Source organism: Phyllobates terribilis, unplaced genomic scaffold (genome assembly GCF_046119375.1).
Source record: "Phyllobates terribilis strain yellow unplaced genomic scaffold, ASM4611937v1 Scaffold_3__8_contigs__length_932513732, whole genome shotgun sequence".
NCBI classification, from domain to species: domain Eukaryota; kingdom Metazoa; phylum Chordata; class Amphibia; order Anura; family Dendrobatidae; genus Phyllobates; species Phyllobates terribilis.
This window is the reverse complement of record NW_027362763.1, coordinates 697910806-697928347: the sequence shown is the minus strand read 5'-3', so window position 1 is coordinate 697928347 and position 17542 is coordinate 697910806. Positions and strand designations below refer to the sequence as shown.

At 40.5% G+C, this 17542-nt stretch overlaps 1 protein-coding gene across 1 annotated transcript in view; it reads left to right on the top strand.

Moving 5' to 3' along the window:
- Window positions 1–160: 160 nt before the first annotated feature.
- Window positions 161–17542, top strand: part of SPATA17 (spermatogenesis associated 17) — a 330558-nt gene continuing 313176 nt past the window's right edge. Inside the window, exons 1-3 of the mRNA XM_073671928.1 lie at window positions 161–279; window positions 5905–5994; window positions 7930–8011. Of these exons, the coding sequence (XP_073528029.1) occupies window positions 212–279; window positions 5905–5994; window positions 7930–8011 (240 nt within the window). The 5' untranslated portion in view covers window positions 161–211. The remainder of the gene's footprint in view (window positions 280–5904; window positions 5995–7929; window positions 8012–17542) is intronic.

The following is a 17542-nucleotide window of genomic DNA, read 5'->3' as shown; positions in this document are numbered from 1 at the left end:
TTACACGGAGAACTAACAAAACAAAACCCAGGCACAGTCCATCTCTTCAATGACTCCGCACAACTAAACCACTGTAGACAGCACGAATAATGTCGAATTATTTACTATTTAAACCGATGCGCGGTGAAAATCCAACATTATTTGTGTATTCCAACCCCATGCGGAGTGGTACAGTCCGGTCTCCATGGAGACGCGTCCAGACTCCTGAGACATGGCCGCGCTGGAGAAGCTTCGGCGCCGTCTTTCCGAGATGACTATGGAGCATTACGTGAGATGCAGGTAGAGTGAGCGGAGGGGGCAGAGGACCGGGCACCGGGGGCGTCTGACACAAGGGGCGGCCCGGAAAACAAACTTTTTAAGACTTTCTGTGGTAAACTAAAGAGAGACTTCTGCGATAAACTACATTTCCCATGATTCCCTGTCGGTTACTTATGTGTTAGGAATTATGGGAAATGTAGTTTTGCAGTCAGTTTGGAGGTTTTGGCCATTATTAGTGTAAGTTATCTCACTGGGAGTAGTAAATGTCTGCTTTCCTGTAATAAACGCTGCGTCTGAGCTGTGACCAACACAGGGCTGTGCAGAGGGCTCTTTATTATACAATAACCACCATTCATTTGTGGAAATCACTCTCACCGGACTACAATTCCCAGCATTCTATGAAACAAACAAGATTACATACTTATTTATATATATTTTTTGTTTTGGAAGGCATTGTGTCAGCAAACTTAAAACCAAACTTTATTCAAAACATGTCAGTAAGACAATTTGAATAAACAAATAAATAAATCACCCATTGTTTTATTGTTGTTGTTTTTGCGGAGTTCATTTTATGGTAAAAAAAAAAAAAAATGTATATATAAATAATAAAATAATAATAAAAACTAATATAATATAAATATATATATCAAATAAATAAATATATAAATATATATACAGTACAGACCAAAAGTTTGGACACACCTTCTCATTTAAAGATTTTTCTGTATTTTCATGACTATGAAAATTGTACATTCACACTGAAGGCATCAAAACTATGAATTAACACATGTGGAATTATATACTTAACAAAAAAGTGTGAAACAACTGAAAATATGTCTTATATTCTAGGTTCTTCAAAGTAGCCACCTTTTGCTTTGATGACTGCTTTGCACACTCTTGGCATTCTCTTGATGAGCTTCAAGAGGTAGTCACCGGAAATGGTTTTCACTTCACAGGTGTGCCCTGTCAGGTTTAATAAGTGGGATTTCTTGCCTTATAAATGGGGTTGGGACCATCAGTTGTGTTGTGCAGAAGTCTGGTGGAGACACAGCTGATAGTCCTACTGAATAGACTGTTAGAATTTGTATTATGGCAAGAAAAAAGCATCTAAGTAAAGAAAAACGAGTGGCCATCATTACTTTAAGAAATGAAGGTCGGTCAGTCCGAAAAATTGGGCAAACTTTGAAAGTGTCCCCAAGTGCAGTTGCAAAAACCATCAAGCGCTACAAAGAAACTGGCTCACATGAGGACCGCCCCAGGAAAGGAAGACCAAGAGTCACCTCTGCTTCTGAGGATAAGTTTATCCGAGTCACCAGCCTCAGAAATCGCAGGTTAACAGCAGCTCAGATTAGAGACCAGGTCAATGCCACACAGAGTTCTAGCAGCAGACACATCTCTACAACAACTGTTAAGAGGAGACTTTGTGCAGCAGGCCTTCATGGTAAAATAGCTGCTAGGAAACCACTGCTAAGGACAGGCAACAAGCAGAAGAGACTTGTTTGGGCTAAAGAACACAAGGAATGGACATTAGACCAGTGGAAATCTGTGCTTTGGTCTGATGAGTTCAAATTTGAGATCTTTGGTTCCAACCACCGTGTCTTTGTGCGACGCAGAAAAGGTGAACAGATGGACTCTACATGCCTGGTTCCCACCGTGAAGCATGGAGGAGGAGGTGTGATGGTGTGGGGGTGCTTTGCTGCTGACACTGTTGGGGATTTATTCAAAATTGAAGGCATACTGAACCAGCATGGCTACCACAGCGTCTTGCAGCAGCATGCTATTCCATCCGGTTTGCGTTTAGTTGGACCATCATTTATTTTTCAACAGGACAATGACCCCAAACACACCTCCAGGCTGTGTAAGGGCTATTTGACCAAGAAGGAGAGTGATGGGGTGCTACGCCAGATAACCTGGCCTCAACAGTCACCAGACCTGAACCCAATCGAGATGGTTTGGGGTGAGCTTGACCGCAGAGTGAAGGCAAAGGACCGACAAGCGCTAAGCATCTCTGGGAACTCCTTCAAGATTGTTGGAAGACCATTTCCGGTGACTACCTCTTGAAGCTCATCAAGAGAATGCCAAGAGTGTGCAAAGCAGTCATCAAAGCAAAAGGTGGATACTTTGAAGAACCCAGAATATAAGACATATTTTCAGTTGTTTCAGACTTTTTTGTTAAGTATATAATTCCACATGTGTTAATTCATAGTTTTGATGCCTTCAGTGTGAATGTACAATTTTCATAGTCATGAAAATACAGAAAAATCTTTAAATGAGAAGGTGTGTCCAAACTTTTGGTCTGTACTGTATATACAGGGTGGTTCAAAAGTAGGTGAACAGAAAGTGTAATAAGGTTATGAAGGGGGAGATTTATCAAACATGGTGTAAAGTGAAACTGGCTCAGTTGCTCTTAGCAACCAATCAAATTCCACTTTTCATTCCTCACAGACTCTTTGGAAAATGAAAGGTGGAATCTAATTGGTTGCTAAGGGCAACTGAGCCAGTTTCACAGATCTAGTTTTCACAGATAGATCTCCCCCAAATCTGTTTTCTTTTCAGATAATTCAGATAACACATAATGGCAAATAATTTAAATACAGATCAAAGAAAATGGATTTTAACAGAGTATTGGAAATCTCAAAATTGTGAAACCGTTAGAGAAAATTAGGTTGAAACATTTGGTACTCAAGCCCCAAAGAGACAAACCATTTACCGCATTCGTGACAAATTCAATGCCACCGGCTCAATCCTTAATGCTCCAAAAACTGGTCGACCCAAAACAGTCTGTACAGAAGATAATAAACAACTTGTTGCTGAAACATTTGTTCAGAGTCCAAAAAAGTCACCATAAGAAACTCTGTGGAATTGGGAATTTCACGAGCTTTTACAGTGCGAATCCTGAAATCTATTGGGTGGAAAGCTTATCGTCCACGTCTAATTCATGGTTTATTGGAGGATGATCCAGACAGGCGGCTGCAATTTAGTGTTTGATAAATCTCCCCCTTCATAACCTTATTACACTTTCTGTCCACCTACTTTTGGACCACCCTGTATATATAATTTATTATTATAACGCCATTAATTCCATGGCACTTTACATGTGAAAAAGGGAAATACATAGTAAAAAACAAGTGCAATAATCATGAACAATACAAGTCGGTGACTGGTACAGGAGGAGCGAGGACCCTGCCCGTGAGGGCTCACAGTCTACAGGGGATGAGGGATGATACAGTAGGTGAGGGTAGAGCTGGTCGTGCAGCGGTATGGAGGAGCAGTGGTTACTGCAGGTTGTACTCTTGTCGGAAGAGGTAGGTCTTCAGGTTCCTTTTGAAGGTTTCCATGGTTGGCGAGAGTCTGATATGTTGGGGTAGAGAGTTCCAGAGAAGGGGGGAAGCACGGGAGAAATCTTGTATGCGATTGTGAGAAGAGGAGATAAGAGGGGAGTAGAGCAGGAGATCTTGTGAGGATCGGAGGTTGCGTGCAGGTAAGTACCGGGAGACTAGGTCACAGATATATGGAGGAGACAGGTTATGAATGGCTTTGTATGCCATGATTAGGGTTTTGAACTGAAGTCTTTAGGTAATGGGGAGCCAGTGAAGGGATTGGCAGAGGGGAGAGGCCAGGGAATAGCGGGGGGACAGGTGGATTAGTCAGGCTGCAGAGTTTATGATAGATTGGAGGGGTGCGAGAGTGTTAGAAGGGGGGCCACAGAGCAGGAGGTTGCAGTAGTCGAGGCGGGAGATGATGAGGGCGTGCACTAGTGTTGTTGCAGATTCATGGTTGAGGAATGTGTGGATCCGGGAGATATTTTTGAGTTGGAGTCGGCAGGAAGTGGAAAGGACTTGGATATGTGGTTTGAAGGAGAGATCAGAGTCCAGGGTTACCCCAAGGCAGCGTGCTTGCGGAACTGGGGAGAATAGACAGCCATTGATGGATAGGTCAGGTGGGGGGGGTTGAGCAAGATGGTGGAAAGATGATGAATTCTGTTTTGTCCATGTTAAGTTTTAGGAATCTAGCAGAGAACAAAGATGAGCTAGCGGAAAGACATTGTGGGATTCTGGTTAGTAGGGAGGAGATATCGGGTCCAGAGAGGTAGATCTGTGTGTCATCAACATAGAGGTGATACTGAAAGCTGTGAGACTATGAGCTGTCCCAGGCCAAAGGTGAAGATAGAGAAGAGCAAAGGTCCTAGCACTGAACCTTGGGGGACACTGACAGATAGGGGGCGAGATGAGGAGGTGGTGTGTTAGTGGGAGATGCTGACTGTCCGGTCTGTTAGTTATGAGGAGATCCACGATAGGGCCAAGTCTGTGATGCCGAGAGATGAGTGATTCTGTAGTAAGAGGGAATTGTCCACTGTGTCTAAGGCAGATGACAGGTCCAGGAGGAGGAGGACAGAATAGTGTCGCTTAGATTTGGCAGTTAGTAGATCGTTGGTGATTTTACTCAGTGCAGTTTCAATAGAATGGTGCAGAAGCCAGATTGTAGGCGGTCGAAGAGGGAGCAGGAGGAGAGGTGGGAGGACAGTTCAGAATGGACATGTTGTTCCAGTAGTTTTGAGGCATAGGGGAGAAGTGATATGGGGCGATAGCAAGTCAGAGAGGATGGGTCAAGGGAGGGCTTTTTGAGGATGGGTGTGATTGAGGCATGTTTGAAGCATGAGGGAAAGACACCGGTTGTTTGTGACAGGTTGAAAAAGTGGGTTAGGGTTGGAATGGTGTGTTAGTGTTTTTTTTTGTTTGTTTGTTTTTTTGCTTTGCGATGTGTCATTTTTATGGTAACATTTTAGGGATATTGCAGACTTTTTGCGATCACTCTTTATTGCATTTTTAGCGCAAGGGAATGAAAAACAGCAATTCTGGCGTTTAGATTTTTTGGGAGGGTGTTTAATGTATGGGATAAATCATTTTAGATTTTGATAGATCACTTCAAAATGCATCATATTTGCAGCACTATTTTTGGGGGCACTCCGGTGGCACTATTTATGGGGGCACGCTGGCACCACTATTTATTGAGGCATGCTGGCAGCAGTATTTATGGGGTTGCTCTGGCAGCACTATTTATGGGGGGGGCACTCTGGTGACACTATTCATAGGGGTACTATGGTGGCACTATTTATAGGGTCGCTCTGGCATCACTATTAATGGGGGGGCACTCTGACGACACTATAGGGTTACTATGGTGGCACTATTTATGGGGTCACTCTGGTGGCCCTATTTATGGGGGGGGCACTCTGGCAACACTATTTTTAGGGGCACACTAGCACCACTATTTTTGGCATGCTGGCGTCATTATTTATGGGGGCTCTCTGGCAACATCATTTATGGGGGCGCTCTGGCGACACTATTTATAGGGGTACTGTGGTGGCACTATTTATGGGGTCGCTCTGGCAACACTATTTATGGGGGGGCACTTTGGCGACACAATTTAAAGAGGTACTATGGCGGCACTATTTATGGGGTCGCTCTGGCTGCACTATTTATGGGTGACTCTTTGGCGACACTATTTATAGGGGGTACTATGGCGGCACTATTTATGTTATTGCTCTGGCGGTACTATTTATAGGGGCACTCTGAACTCTCAGGAAGGGTTTTCAGAGATGTCCATTGTGGTTACCGTACATAATTATATGTCATCTTTCCTCTGTAGAGATGCCGAGGACAACAGACTGAAGGAATATCACGCAGCAGTGGTGATCCAGAGCTGGTTTAGAGGATGCAGGGTCCGGGGCTACCTCAGGTGAGGGCTTTAATTGATTTATAGTCATGTAAGTTATAGTGCTGGTTTGTAGGGTCTGTAAACTATATGAATATGGAGGTATAAAGGGGGGACCCATCGAGACGAGGAAGCATCTGGAAAGGTTGGACCTAGCAGCAAAAAATCACCCATTCATATCAAAAGAGAGATTGTAATACCGCATTTACCATGTAGTGGCCACTTCAGGGAAACTGTGCTGCTGCCCAGAGCTTCCCCAGTCAGTATTCTCCTGATCATATTGCTACATTTTCTTTTTTTATGCATTTTTGGTGAAGATTTGAAGCAGCAACTTTTTTTTCCTTTTTTTTAAGTGCTGCAACATGATCTCATTTTTTTCCATGCTTTTTTTTTTTTTTTTAAATCTCCCGATAGAAGCATAGAAGGCTATAGGGAAAAACACACCAAAAAAACAAACAAAAGATCAACAGCGTCTTTAAACATACGGTGGGCAGGAGTTTCATGAAATCATTTCCACTTTGCTTGAAATGTTAAAAGCAGCAGGATTTCCTCACAAATAAAAAGAACCGCACTAGAAAAACGCATTGTTTTAGGTACATGGGCACAAGGCCTTGCAATACTTACAGTACTTCCTTCTCCTGTCCCAGATCTGCTCTGCAGTGTAGACAATTTGACCCATAACTATTATGCCTGCCCCAGTTACAAGGGAAATCCTCAATAACAAAATAACAAATGTTTACATGTAGCCTAAAGGTCTTTTATGACCTCATGAGAGGACAAAATGTATGAAATAAATAAGGATAAAACAAGCAATAAAGCAAAATTTTAAAAAAGAAAATCACTACAAGTCTGAGCCGCTGTTTCTAGCCCTGCCTCCTACGAAAAAAATCCAATATGTCTGATGTATAAAAGTAATTGTAATGGAAAGGGGAACATGATTAAAAAGTATTTTGTGGCCTTCTATGGTTTTAAAGGATGAAAAAAAGACATTTCATTAGATTTTCCCCTGATAGGCGCAAAAAATACACATATAAAAATGACAATAAATTTCAGCTCCACATATCACGAAAAATGGAGGCAAAGAATAAGAATTTGAATAACCAACATAAAAAAAATTAAAGAAAAGACTTTAAAACGCTTAAAGCCACATGTACAACAAACAACAAAAATGTGCCTGGTCTTGAAGAAGTTAAAAAAAATCTGAAAATTAAGTTATTTATTTTTTATTTAACACCAATTAGAGGAAGCCACCCTCCTTTATTTACCCAGTAAAATACCAAAATCCACATTGACCGTGGCATCAAAGTGGTTGCACTGCACTCCTGTCTGCACAGTTATAGGTGAGTGTCCGCCAGTACCCATTGTATGGTATGGAGGTGACTCCGCTCTTGAGCCAGTTCTATGCAACTCCTTACAAGTTCTGCCATAAATGTACTGTGGATCTCGGGAAAGTGTTAAAGCAAATAAGTTATCAGTTTCACATTATCAAAATGATGGGCGGCAACGGACCCCATCACGGTCCCCTTTACTATGTTTTCCTATGGTGTTTAACCTTAAAACAAGCTAGGAGAAAAATTAAAGCAGGAGGAGTAGTGTCCTCTGGGAGGCTCCCTATGGATCTTCCCACCTGTCTTGGCTTAATTGACAGGTCTCCCATATCTTTTGTATAGGGAGAGACCAGAAATCTAGGTGAGCTGTGACAGAGAGAAGTAGGAGAGGAACCTTTCCCCTTGCCTGGACTCTTTTTTTTTTTCTCATGCCAACCTGTATTTTCTAGGAAACACTGCAAGGTTTCAGAATAAAGCATGACTCACTGTAATGAGGGAGCATAATCGACATTTCATGCTGCTCCTGGTTGGCGGTACATGAATATATTGAGAGTCTGGATGCAAACTGATCAGTCCTTCCATCAAGCATACAGTATACCGTATATAACTGCCTTTAATATAATATTTTTAGATACCTCAACAGCATGACGACAGTGATCCAGAAATTGTGGCGCGGGTATCAAGCAAGAAAATATTTCAGGAGTAAAGTTAAGGTAATAAATACTACCACAATAATATTAGTTGAACAAGCCCTTATGGCTAAGAAAGAAAGAAATTAGAAATAAAAAATCAATATTCTCTTTTCATGATGGAATAAAGGAAATTCTCCAACTTAATCTGCTACATATTCTTGTGTATACTGTAGAGGACAAATTATATTCTTGTACATAGGAGCAGTATTATAGTAGTTATATTCCTGTACATAGGAGCAGTATTATAGTAGGTATATTCTTGTACATAGGGGGCAGTATTATAGTAGTTATATTCTTGTACATAGGAGCAGTATTATAGTAGTTATATTCTTGTACATAGGAGCAGTATTATAGTAGTTATATTCTTGTACATAGAGACAATATTATTGTAGTTATATTCTTGTACATAGGGGGCAGTATTATAGTAGTTATATTCTTGTAAATAGGAGCACTGTTATAGTAGTTATATTCTTGTACACAGGGGCAGTATTATAGTAGTTATATTCGTGTACATAGGAGCACTATTATAGTAGTTATATTCTTGTACATAGGAGCAGTATTATAGTAGTTATATTCTTGTACATAGATACAGTATTATAGTAGTTATATTCTTGTACATAGGGAGCAGTATTATAGTAGTTATATTCTTGTACATAGGAGCACTATTATAGTAGTTATATTCTTGTACATAGGGGCAGTATTATAGTAGTTATATTCTTGTACATAGGAGCACTATTATAGTAGTTATATTCTTGTACATAGGAGCACTATTATAGTAGTTATATTCTTGTACATAGGGGCAGTATTATAGTAGTTATATTCTTGTACATAGGGGCAGTATTATAGTAGTTATATTCTTGTACATAGGGGCAGTATTATAGTAGTTATATTCTTGTACATAGGGGCAGTATTATAGTAGTTATATTCTTGTACATAGGGGCAGTATTATAATAGTTATATTCTTGTACATAGGGGCAGTATTATAGTAGTTATATTCTTATACATAGGGGCAGTATTATAGTAGTTATATTCTTGTACATAGGGGCAGTATTATAGTAGTTATATTCTTGTACATAGGGGCAGTATTATAGTAGTTATATTCTTGTACATAGGGGCAGTATTATAGTAGTTATATTCTTGTACATAGGGGCAGTATTATAGTAGTTATATTCTTGTACATAGGGGCAGTATTATAATAGTTATATTCTTGTACATAGGAGCAGTATTATAGTAGTTATATTCTTGTACATAGAGGGCAGTATTATAGTAGTTATAGTCTTGTACATAGGAGCACTATTATAGCAGTTATAGTCTTGTACATAGGGGCAGTATTATAGTAGTTATATTCTTGTACATAGGAGCACTATTATAGTAGTTATATTCTTGTACATAGGAGCAGTATTATAGTAGTTATATTCTTGTACATAGAGACAATATTATTGTAGTTATATTCTTGTACATAGGGGGCAGTATTATAGTAGTTATATTCTTGTAAATAGGAGCACTGTTATAGTAGTTATATTCTTGTACACAGGGGCAGTATTATAGTAGTTATATTCGTGTACATAGGAGCACTATTATAGTAGTTATATTCTTGTACATAGGAGCAGTATTATAGTAGTTATATTCTTGTACATAGATACAGTATTATAGTAGTTATATTCTTGTACATAGGGAGCAGTATTATAGTAGTTATATTCTTGTACATAGGAGCACTATTATAGTAGTTATATTCTTGTACATAGGGGCAGTATTATAGTAGTTATATTCTTGTACATAGGAGCACTATTATAGTAGTTATATTCTTGTACATAGGAGCACTATTATAGTAGTTATATTCTTGTACATAGGGGCAGTATTATAGTAGTTATATTCTTGTACATAGGGGCAGTATTATAGTAGTTATATTCTTGTACATAGGGGCAGTATTATAGTAGTTATATTCTTGTACATAGGGGCAGTATTATAGTAGTTATATTCTTGTACATAGGGGCAGTATTATAATAGTTATATTCTTGTACATAGGGGCAGTATTATAGTAGTTATATTCTTATACATAGGGGCAGTATTATAGTAGTTATATTCTTGTACATAGGGGCAGTATTATAGTAGTTATATTCTTGTACATAGGGGCAGTATTATAGTAGTTATATTCTTGTACATAGGGGCAGTATTATAGTAGTTATATTCTTGTACATAGGGGCAGTATTATAATAGTTATATTCTTGTACATAGGAGCAGTATTATAGTAGTTATAGTCTTGTACATAGGAGCACTATTATAGCAGTTATAGTCTTGTACATAGGGGCAGTATTATAGTAGTTATATTCTTGTACATAGGAGCACTATTATAGTAGTTATATTCTTGTACATAGGAGCAGTATTATAGTAGTTATATTCTTGTACATAGGGGCAGTATTATAGTAGTTATATTCTTGTACATAGGGGCAGTATTATAGTAGTTATATTCTTGTACATAGGGGGCAGTATAATAGTAGTTATATTCTTGTACATAGGGGGCAGTATTATAGTAGTTATATTCTTGTACATAGGGGGCAGTATTATAGTAGTTATATTCTTGTACATGGGGGCAGTATTATAGTACTTATATTCTTGTATATAGGGGCAGTATTATAGTACTTATATTCTTGTACCTAGGGACAGTATTATAGTAGTTATATTCTTGTACATAGGGACAGTATTATAGTAGTTATATTCTTGTACATAGGGGCAGTATTATAGTAGTTATATTCTTGTACATAGGGGCAGTATTATAGTAGTTATATTCTTGTATATAGGAGCAGTATTATAGTAGTTATATTCTTGTACATAGGGGCAGTATTATAGTTGTTATATTCTTGTACATAGGGGCAGTATTATAGTAGTTACGGAAAGTATTCAGACCCCTTTAAATTTTTCACTCTTTGTTTCATTGCAGCCATTTGGTAAATTCTATAAAGTTCATTTTTTTCTCATTAAAGTACACTCTGCACCCCATCTTGACTGAAAAAAACAGAAATGTAGAAATTTTTGCAAATTTATTAAAAAAGAAAAACTGAAATATCACATGGCCATAAGTATTCAGACCCTTTGCTCAGACACTCATATTTAAGTCACATGCTGTCCATTTCCTTGTGATCCTCCTTGAGATGGTTCTACTCCTTCTTTGGAGTCCAGCTGTGTTTAATTAAACTGATAGGACTTGATTTGGAAAGGCACACAGCTGTCTATATAAGACCTCAGAGATCACAGTGCATGTCAGACCAAATGAGAATCATGAGCTCAAAGGAACTGCCCAAGGAGCTCAGAGACAGAATTGTGGCAAGGCACATATCTGGCCAAGGTTACAAAATAATTTCTGCATTACTCAAGGTTCCTAAGAGCACAATGGCCTCCATAATCCTTAAATAGAAGAAGTTTGGGACCACCAGAAGTCTTCCTAGACCTGGTAGTCCAGCCAAACTGAGCAATTGTGGGAGAAGAGACTTGGTGAGAGAGGTAAAGAAGAACCCCAAGATCACTGTGGCTGAGCTCCAGAGATGTAGTAGGGAGATGGGAGAAAATTCCACAAAGTCAACTATCACTGAAGCCCTCCACCAGTCGGGCCTTTATGGCAGAGTGGCCCGACGGAAGCCTCTCCTCAGTGCAAGACATATGAAAGCCCGCATAGAGTCTGCTCAAAAACACATGAAGGACTCCCAGACTATGAGAAATAAGATTCTCTGGTCTGATGAGATGAAGATAGAACTTTTTAGTGATAATTCTAAGCGGTATGTGTGGAGAAAACCAGGCACTGCTCATCACCTGCCCAATAGAATCCCAACAGTGAAACATAGTGGTGACAGCATCATGCTATGGGGGTGTTTTTCAGCTGCAGGGACAGGACGACTGGTTGCAATTGAAGGAAACATGAATGCGGCCAGGTGCAGAGATATCTTGGATGGATGAAAACACCTTCCAGAGTGCTCTGGACCTCAGACTTGGCCAAAGGTTCACCTTCCAACAAGACAATGACTCTAAGCACACAGCTAAAATAACAAAGGAGTGGCTTCAGAAAAACTCTGTGACCTTTCTTGACTGGCCCAGCCAGAGCCCTGACCTAAACCCAATTGAGCATCTCTGGAGAGACCTGAAAATGGCTGTCCACCAACGTTCACCATCCAACCTGACGGAACTGGAGAGGATCTGCAAGGAAGAATGGCAGAGGATCCCCAAATCCAGGTGTGAAAAACTTGTTGCATCATTCCCAAGAAGACTCATGGCTGTACTAGCTCAAAAGGTGCTTCTACTCAATACTGAGCAGAGGGTCTGAATACTTATGACCATGTGATATTTCAGTTTGTTTTTTATAATAAATTTGCAAAAATTTCTACATTTCTGGTTTTTTTTTTGTCACGATGGGGTGCAGAGTGTACTTTAATGAGAAAAAAATGAATTCATTATAATTTACCAAATGGCTGCAATGAAACAAAGAGTGAAAAATTTAAAGGGGTCTGAATACTTTCCGTACCCACTGTATATTCTTGTACTTAGGGGCAGTATTATTGTAGTTATATTATTGTTTATAGGGGCAGTATTATAGTAGTTATATTCTTGTATATAGGAGCAGTATTATAGTAGTTATATTCTTTTACATAGGGGCAGTATTATAGTAGTTATATTCTTGTACATAGGAGCAGTATTATAGTAGTTATATTCTTGTACATAGGGGCAGTATTATAGTAGTTATATTCTTGTACATAGGAGCAGTATTATAGTAGTTATATTCTTTTACATAGGGGCAGTATTATAGTAGTTATATTCTTGTACATAGGAGCAGTATTATAGTAGTTATATTCTTGTACATAGGGGCAGTATTATGGTAGTTATATTCTTGTACATAGCAACAGTATTATAGTAGTTATATTCTTGCACATAGGAGCAGTATTATAGTAGTTGTATTCTTGTACATAGGGGCAGTATTATAGTAGTTATATTCTTGTACATAGGAGCAGTATTATAGTAGTTATATTCTTGTACATGGGGGCAGTATTATAGTAGTTATATTCTTGTACATAGGAGCAGTATTATAGTAGTTATATTATTTTACATAGGCACAGTATTATAGTAGTTATATTCTTGTACATGGGGGCAGTATTATAGTAGTTATATTCTTGTACATAGGGGACAGTATTATAGTAGTTATATTCTTGTACATAGGGGCAGTATTATAGTAGTTATATTCTTTTACATAGGGGCAGTATTATAGTAGTTATATTCTTGTACATAGGGGCAGTATTATAGTAGTTATATTCTTGTACATAGGGGCAGTATTATAGTAGTTATATTCTTTTACATAGGGGCAGTATTATAGTAGTTATATTCTTGTACATAGGAGCAGTGTTACGGGTCGGGGTGGTGGAACCTCTGTGCCGAGGTGCAAGGAGGGACCCAGAGGGGCGTGGCTAAGTATCAACCCTAACCGACCCTGGTCAGACGGCGGCTAACGACTCCGTGACCAGGGAGGATCTGGGCAGAGGGACCAGGTGCTACTCTGGGGACGACCTTGTAAGAGAACAGGTGGCTCCCACGGGTCAGGTGGCTGGAACTGACCGGTATGACGGATGGACACGGCAAGCAGGCGGAAGTCTCTGGTAGCTGACAGGTGGTCACAGTTCGTGATAGCAGGACAAATAGCAGTCTTTAGGTTTACCAGGAAGCTGGTCAGAGTTCGTGATAGCAGGACCAGTAGCAGTCTTTAGGTTTACCAGGAAGGTGGTCACAGCAGGTGACGGCAGGGTCTCCAGGCAGGCTGGCAGGAAACAGGCGGGTGCTCCCAAATGAGCGGGCAGACAGACGAGGCAGGTAACTGGCAGGTAACTGGTGGACGCTCCTAGGTGAGCGGGCTGACGGACACAGCAGGTAACAGGTGGGTGCTCCCAGGTGAGCGGTCTGACAGACAAGGCAGGCGGATGCTCCTAGGTGAGCGGACTGATAGCCAAAGCAGGTAACAGGCAGGTAACAGGTGAGCGCTCCAGGTGAGCAGACTGGCAGGCTCGGCAGGTAACGGGCAGATAACAGGCTGGCAGGCAGGACGAGGAGTCAGGCTAGCAGCGGGACCTGAGAGCTGAAGCAAAGATCAGACACAATGCAAACAACTTTGCTCGGGCACCTCCATTTTGGAGGAGGTGCCTTATATATGGGAGGTCCTCCGGCAATTGGCCGGGGACTCCTTAGGACGGCGTGCGCGGTCCCTTTAAGAGAGGGGGAGCGCGCGCGCGCCCTAAGCACACTGCCGGGGAAGGAGCGCGTGCCGGAAGCAGCGGGGAGAGAAGCGCTGGAGGACGCCGCGCCAGGAGCGGGGAGGTGAGAGGGACGGCGTCTCTGCCTAGCAAGGGGCAGAGACGCAGATGCTACAAGCAGTATTATAGTAGTTATATTCTTGTAAATAGGAGCAGTATTATAGTAGTTATATTCTTTTACATAGGGGCAGCATTATAGTAGTTATATTCTTTTACATAGGGGCAGCATTATAGTAGTTATATTCTTGTACATACGAGCAGTATTATAGTATTTATATTCTTGTACATAGGAGCAGTATTATAGTAGTTATATTCTTGTACATAGGGGCAGTATTATAGTAGTTATATTCTTTTACATAGGGGCAGTATTATAGTAGTTATATTCTTGTACATAGGGGCAGTATTATAGTAGTTATATTCTTTTACATAGGGGGCAGTATTATAGTAGTTATATTCTTTTACATAGGGACAGTATTATAGTAGTTATATTCTTGTACATAGGAGCAGTATTATAGTAGCTATATTCTTGTACATAGGGGCAGTATTATAGTAGTTATATTCTTGTATATAGGGCAATATTATAGTAGTTATATTCTTGCACATAGGGGGGAGTATTATAGTAGTTATATTCTTGTTTATAGGAGCAGTATTATAGTAGTTATGTTCTTCTACATAGGAGCAGTATTATAATAGTATATTCTTGTATATAGGGGGCTGTATTATACGAGTTATATTCTGGTACATAGGAGCAGTATTATAGCACCGTAATAATATTTTTGTACATAGGGGACAGTATTATAGTAGTTATATTCTTGTACATGGGGGCAGTATTATAATAGTTATATTCTTGTACATAGGGGGCAGTATTATAGTAGTTATCTTCTTGTATATAGGGAGCAGCATTATAGTAGTTATATTCTTGTACATAGGGGGTAGTATTATAGTAGTTATATTCTTGTACATAGGGGGCAGTATTATAGTAGTTATATGCTTGTACATAGGAGGCAGTATTATAGTAGTTATATTCTTGTATATAGGGAGCAGTATTATATTAGTTATATTATTGTACATAGGAGCATTATTATAGTAGTTATATTCTTGTACATAGGGGCAGTATTATATTAGTTATATTCTTGTGCATAGGGGCAGTATTATAGTAGTTATATTCTTGTACATAGGGGCAGTATTATAGTAGTTATATTCTTGTACATAGGGGGCAGTATTATAGTAGTTATATTCTTGTATATAGGGAGCAGTATTATAGTAGTTATATTCTTGTACATAGGGGGCTGTTATGTTCTGCTACCAAAGCTAAGGAAAGAGAGGAGATCTGTCCCTACTATAAGACTCAGCTGAATCCCTACGATGTAACAGGGAACCTGATCCTGCGATCAGACCTGCTAAAGTCCTAATCTAGTCTGTACGGAGACCTATAGATTTGGGGAGGGAATCCCTACAAGTACTAAGGACTGGGAGGAATATGGGACACCTCCTAACAGAAATAGCAGCAGACAGACGAACAAACAAAATAGATAGAACCTAGAGGTCCGTAGACCAAGCAAACTAACAGAGTTAGATACAGAGCACAGGCTAGCTAGAAAGTAGATATACAATGAAGTCCAGCAAAGCCAGAAGGGCGGAGCAGGATTAAATAGGCCAACAAGGTCATGTGACCAGCAAAGGAAAAAACCTAAGAGCAAGGTTCTAACAGTACCCCCCCTTCTAAGAGGATCCTCCGGATCCCCTAGGACCAGGCTTATCAGGAAATCTCCTGTGAAACGCTCTGATAAGTCTGGACGCGGAAACATCATCTGACCTCACCCAAGAGTTATCCTCGGGTCCGAAACCTTTCCAGGCCACAAGATACTGCAAACTACCTCTATACCGTCTAGAGTCAAGGATGCGAGAAATTTCATATTCCCCGTCCTCCACCACCGGAGGAACAGAGGCAGAGGCGTCACCATCCGACACAACAGCTTTTTTTAACAGAGAGACATGAAAGACCGGATTAATTCTCCAGGAGGTAGGAACCTCCAACCTAACAGCAGATTGGTTGACAACCTGAAGCACCTTAAAGGGCCCTACAAACTTGGGACCCAATTTCTTAGAAGGAATCCTCAACCGCAGATTCCTAGAGGACAACCAAACCATGTCACCAACAGCGAACAAAACCTCCTGTCGTTTCCTATCAAAGTAGTCTTTAGATTTTCTGTTGGCCTCCTGAAGATTACCACGCACATCCGTCCAAACTCTTTCCAAATCACCGGAAAAATTCTCCTCCTCAGGCACGGCAGATCCCAACTTGGAGAACGACCCAAACGACGGATGTCTCCCAGAACAACAAAAAAAAGGCGAACAACCAGCAGAAGAAGATGTATGATTGTTCAGAGCAAATTCGGCAAGTGGCAGAAACTCAGACCACCCCTCTTGATTGTCTGCCACAAAACAACGCAAGAACTGCTCAACATCCTGGTTTTTCCTTTCTGTCTGGCCATTAGATTCAGGATGATATCCGGACGAAAACGACAAATGAATTCCCAACCTGTCACAAAAGGCACGCCAAAAACGAGCCACGAACTGAGGACCCCTATCAGAAACAATGTCAGTAGGAACGCCATGAAGTCTGACAATTTCCTTGACAAAGGCCTTAGCGAGAGTTTTAGCGCAGGGCAGTTTGACGAAGGGAACCAAGTGACACATCTTGCTAAAACGGTCCACGACCACCCAGATGACAGTAAAACCCTCAGAGGGGGGAAGGTCAGTTATAAAGTCCATAGCCAAATGTGTCCAAGGAGCACTGGGGACCTCCAAAGGACAAAGCAACCCCGCAGCAGGAGTATGTGAGGACTTAGATCTAGCACATATAGTACATTGGCGCACCCACTTAATGACTTCCTTCTGCCATCCAGGCCACCAAAAACTGCGACCCACCAGTCTCTTGGTCTCAGAGATTCCGGGATGACCTGCCAACCGAGATTCGTGACACTCAACAAACAAATCTCTCCTAAATGTCCCAGGCACAAACAACCTCCCATGAGGAGTGTTAGATGGGGCATTCTCCTGAGCTTTAAGAATCTCATCTTCCAAAACGGAGTCTAAAGCAGCTATCACAACACCTTCTTGTAAAATGTTTTCCTCTTTCTCAGCACCGACTATGGGAGAAAAACTGCGAGACAAGGCATCCGCCTTAACATTCTTAGTACCAGGGATGTAAGTAACGGAGAAATTAAACCGCGAGAAAAACAGTGCCCACCTAGCCTGACGGGCATTC